Here is a 5,179-nt window from a genome sequence, read left to right as displayed (position 1 = left end):
GGTTAATCAAGCCTAAGTTGGTACTTTGCATCAGTCTTTGGGACAAACTTTACCCACAAATGGTCTACTTTGTGCATGCCTCAAAATGAGGTTAATGATTGGAAAACTGGATTGACTCCAATCTTTTAGGAAATCAGGTCTTGACACCATGATCATATGATTTGGATGGAATTCTACCCTTACTTAAACATACATTAAAAATACACATTAAATAGTCCCATTTGTCATAATGTAATCTACTTTATTTGTAGAGACTAAAAAGGGCATTTTTAATTGTAGGCATTGCAATTAATGTGTTAACGACAATCATAGTTCCTAAGGTCTGTATCTATAAAGAAATTAGAGACAATCATAGTTCCTAAGGTCTGGATCTATAAAGAAATTAGAGCTAGGTAAAAACAATAAATAGAAATTTTGGGCAGATCACACTACATATTTTTCTTGAAAAATGACCTACTTTTGTTTACATCATCATGAGACTGGAAAGGGGGAAGGGAGAGTTGGAGTATGGGAACTCCAAAGCAAATATTTAGACTGTTATGGCATCAGAAAGCAAAACTTAGAATCCAGTTGTCCTTTCCTCAGTGTAATAGGGTGAGAGATAAGAGGGTTTAGAGATATAAGGGAAAAAAACCCTAACAGAATGGAAAGTATCTATAATATACTATTACCTAAAGCAGTATACTCTGTCATATTTTTTAGTGGAAAATACAGAACAAGGGCTGAAAGGTAACAAGCATAAATTAAAAGACAGGAAATGATGAAATAATGTTGTAGGTACTTTATGTTTTGAATTTCCCTTATTTTAATAACTATTTACAATAGTTAAAGAAACATTAAAATAAAGAAAAATAAATAATATATTTAAAAGACTTTACACAAACTAGGCACTCAAATCTATGTAGCTGCCTTGATAACAGGCAGAACGCATGTGTCTGAAATTCTCCTTTGAGTAGTGAGAGATTGTATTCTAATTCCCATTTAAGGACAGAAGAGCTATAATCATATTGCGAATCCCCATGACCTTGGCAAGACTCTCCTCTTCTCCAGTTATGTATCTTCCACATTAGAGGAAAGCAGAACCCAAGGGAATGATTTTCCAGTGTTGTTTCCAGTTGATTTTAATGTGAATATTTGCTGAGCATTTATTAAATGCCAGGTATTGTGCTGATGCAAAACAAACCATTGTCTGACCTCTAAACACTCTATTCCATTAAAAGTATGTGTTTTCTTGTCTATATGTAACTTAGTACTTATACTCACAAAATGGTAAGTATGATGAAGTTAGCCCAAAGAAAGGGCACTTTTCTGAACCAGGATTGTAGAATAACACTTTCTGGAAAATAAAGCTTTAAAACTTAGACTTTTTACATAACTAGATAAAGTAAGGTAAGGGCAATGGAAAGGTGTTCTAGGCATAAGACGTAGCATTTGAAATGACACATAGGAATGAAATAGCAGGATATTTGGAGAATTAGAAGTTTTTCTACATTTATGAAGCTTTAAGAATGGGGTGGAGAGGACGAGTGGTGACAGATGGTATCAGCTGGAAGCAGTTCATTAAGAACTATAAATTCGATGTTCAGGTGTATTGTATCCAAAGAGGAACTATTAGAAGGCTTTATGCAAGGATGTGATATGGCTACATGGGTTTACATCACTCTAACAACAAAGTGCAGTGTATATTTACATGTGATTGGCCAGGAGGCAATTTAGATACTCTAGGAGACAGAGGGTAAAGCTTTCATCCACTTTGACAGAATAGTATAAAATAAGGAGAGAACATCTTTCAGAAAAAATTTAGGAGACAGAGTTGGCAGAAATTGTTGATTGTTGGCTGTTTGGGATTATAGAGAAGGAATAGTCTAGGGTGACTCAGGATCCCAATTAGATGAGTGGGTGATTTTACCAGTCTCCCATCTAAAGTCCTATGATAGAGAAGGAACAAAACAAAATGCTTACAGCATCTGTAAATCTGTTACAGATCGACTATGCCCACTGCCATCATAGGAGCAGACACTGTGAGATTCAAAGCCCAGCTAAAGGGAAAAACTTCCTTATACTCACATGGACCAATCTTTTCCAGTCTCCTCTTAATTCTACCCTATATGCCCTGACACAAACCATTGTCTGACCTCTAAACACTCTATTCCATTAAAAGTATGTGTTTTCTTGTCTATAAGTAACTTAGTACTTATACTTACAAAATGGTAAGTATGATGAAGTAAGCCCAAAGAAAGGGCACTTTTCTGAACCAGGATTGTAGAATAACACTTTCTGGAAAATAAAGCATTAAAACTTAGACTTTTTACATAACTAGATAAAGTAAGGTAAGGGCAATGGAAAGGTGTTCTAGGCATAAGACGTAGCATTAGAAATGACACGTAGGAATGAAATAGCAGGATATTTGGAGAATTAGAAGTTTTTCTACATTTATGAAGCTTTAAGAATGCGGTGGAGAGGACGAGTGGTGACAGATGGTATCAGCTGGAAGCAGTTCATTAAGAACCGTAAATTCGATGTTCAGGTGTACTGTATCCAAAGAGGAACTATTAGAAGGCTTTATGCAAGGATGTGATATGGCTACATGTGTTTACATCACTCTAACAACAAAGTGCAGAGTATATTTACATGTGATTGGCCAGGAGGCAATTTAGATACTCTAGGAGACAGAGGGTAAAGTTTTCATCCACTTTGATAGAATAGTATAAAATAAGGAGAGAACATCTTTCAGAAAAATTTAGGAGACAGAGTTGGCAGAAATTGTTGATTGTTGGCTGTTTGGGATTATAGAGAAGGAATAGTCCAGGGTGACTCCCAGGATCCTAATTAGATGAGTGGGTGATTTTACCAGTCTCCCATCTAAAGTCCTATGATAGAGAAGGAACAAAACAAAATGCTTATAGTATCTGTGAAATCTGTTACAGATCGACTATGCCCACTGCCATCATAGGAGCAGACACTGTGAGATTCAAAGTCCAGCTAAAGGGAAAAACTTCCTTATACTCACATGGACCAATCTTTTCCAGTCTCCTCTTTATTCTACCTATATGCCCTGACCCCCTGGCAAAGAGTAAGCTCTGAATGAAATTTACTATACGAGGTATGCCACCTCCATCAAGGGGGCATCAGGAGACCATGACAGGACGTTCTAATATTAGGATTAACAAGGGAATTAGATTGAGTCTTCAGATTTAAGTCAGTTGTTTCTATCATTGTCCATTAGTCACATAAGCCACTAATGTATAGTCATCCTTTCAGGCACATATTATGAAACCATCTTATCTGGAAGTCATCCAATACTCCTGTTATGTCCTAGGTGTCTATCAGATTTTTAAAAGTATTTATTTTATAAATTTTGCTAGAAAAATGTCCATGTCTTAAATAACTGTGTTATTTAAAATTTAAATGTACAGGTCATTCCACTCCATATTAAAGATACTTAGGGAGAGTCATACATCTATCAGTACAAAATACTTATAAAATAAACACATATTGTTGAATGAATGAAGTGAAAATTAGTCTTATATTTTAAATTTAATATTTTTAAAACCGAAATACCAAAGTAAACTTAACATCAACATTTAGTTATGAGATAATTTATTGTGTTGTGTTCCCAATAATTATCAAATGGAAGTGCACCAACACCTAAATAAAATGAAAAAATAAACCATCATTTGGTGAATAGAACTCTTAAGAGTTAGTTGTATTTCTGTGAATTGAACTGCTCATATTCACTTGAGAATGTGATAATGATCCCTTGTGCTTTTGAATTCACATTTGATTCTGCAGAATGCTCAGAGATTTATCCCCCAAAGAGAACAATAATAAAAGCTAGCATGGCTGCTGTATAAAAACAAGGACTTGGAATTTATTACTGTAAATGAATAAATTCTTATTTCAAGAGGTAAGATTTTGGCTTTTATTAGTGAATATTATGTGTCACTTGTCCTTTACCATTTGAGACAAATGTATTCTCTAATATTGTATGTATACTCACAAGCTATAGTTGAGAAACAGGATCGACGTAATCAGGCAGTCAGTTAGCAGGTAACCTTAGCTGAATTAAATTTCCACAGTCTATTTGGTGTGAATAAACAGGCATATTTCAATTTTCCAAGATTCCTCTTTTATCTTCCCATAAGAACAGAAACTCACATAGTTTTTCATCACTATCTAAATTTGGCACTCAGCCATAATGATAATAAATTCACTAGTTTTAAAATTCTTTGAGAGCTTACTATCAGTACATATCTGTGGAAAGACCCTTTTTGTGTATTAGTCTAAACACTCCAGCATCACAGTCAACTGGATGCTTTGGACAATGACAAACATATAAAACCAGAAAACTTGGAGAAGAGGGTCAAACTGACCATTAGCTAGGTAGCCCTGGGTAAACAACTTTTTATGCTGAAACTTTATTCAGCTGTATATTATGTACAAAATAGTATTATTTCATTCTACAATACTTCAATTAGAAAACATTGTTACATTAGGAAATGATTTGATTGGTTTGAATAAATGTCCTGTAGCTATGTTCTGAATATTAGTCATGAACAATTTTGCAACACTGATTACACTGATATTACAAACTACTTAATATAACAATATTGTAATTAAAACATAGAAAGACACCTTACACACAAACACAGTCATGTGCCTAATAATGACTTTTTGGTTAATGGCAGACCTCCTATAGCATGGTGGTACCATGAAATTATAGCTGTGAAGCAAACTATATCATCTAGGTTCGTGTAAGTACACTCTATGATGTTCACCCAATAATGAAATCACCTGATGATGCATTTCTCAGAACATATTTCTGTGATTGAGCAAGGCATGACTGTACGTAAATAATGGGACTATAAAATAATGAAAAAAGTTTTAGTCCAAACTTTACTTGAATTATATTTTTTTATGATAACTTCCATGAAAGTATTAAGAAAAATAAAATCATCAAATTTATAACTTCTTTAATATACTGTCTTCATCACAGGTTCTGGTATCAGCTTCATTGATCATGGATTACCCAGTGAATGGGAACCACACTGCAATGACTGGGTTCATTTTATTGGGCTTAACAGATGATCCAGTCCTTCGAGTCATCCTCTTCGTGATCATTCTATGCATCTACCTGGTGACCTTATCTGGCAATCTCAGCACAATCGTTCTTATCAGA

The 5,179-nt window shown here is 34.5% G+C and overlaps 1 protein-coding gene across 1 annotated transcript in view; it reads left to right on the top strand.

Moving 5' to 3' along the window:
- Positions 1-5,020: 5,020 nt before the first annotated feature.
- LOC103581570 (olfactory receptor 502-like) overlaps positions 5,021-5,179 on the top strand; it is a 1,755-nt gene continuing 1,596 nt past the window's right edge. Inside the window, exon 1 of the mRNA XM_008563372.1 lies at positions 5,021-5,173. Within this exon, the coding sequence (XP_008561594.1) occupies positions 5,021-5,173 (153 nt within the window). The remainder of the gene's footprint in view (positions 5,174-5,179) is intronic.

Source organism: Galeopterus variegatus, unplaced genomic scaffold (assembly GCF_000696425.1).
Source record: "Galeopterus variegatus unplaced genomic scaffold, G_variegatus-3.0.2 Scaffold13389, whole genome shotgun sequence".
In the NCBI taxonomy this organism is placed as follows: Eukaryota; Metazoa; Chordata; class Mammalia; order Dermoptera; family Cynocephalidae; genus Galeopterus; species Galeopterus variegatus.
Note: the sequence above shows the minus strand (reverse complement) of the source record. Positions and strands in the feature narration are given on the sequence as shown.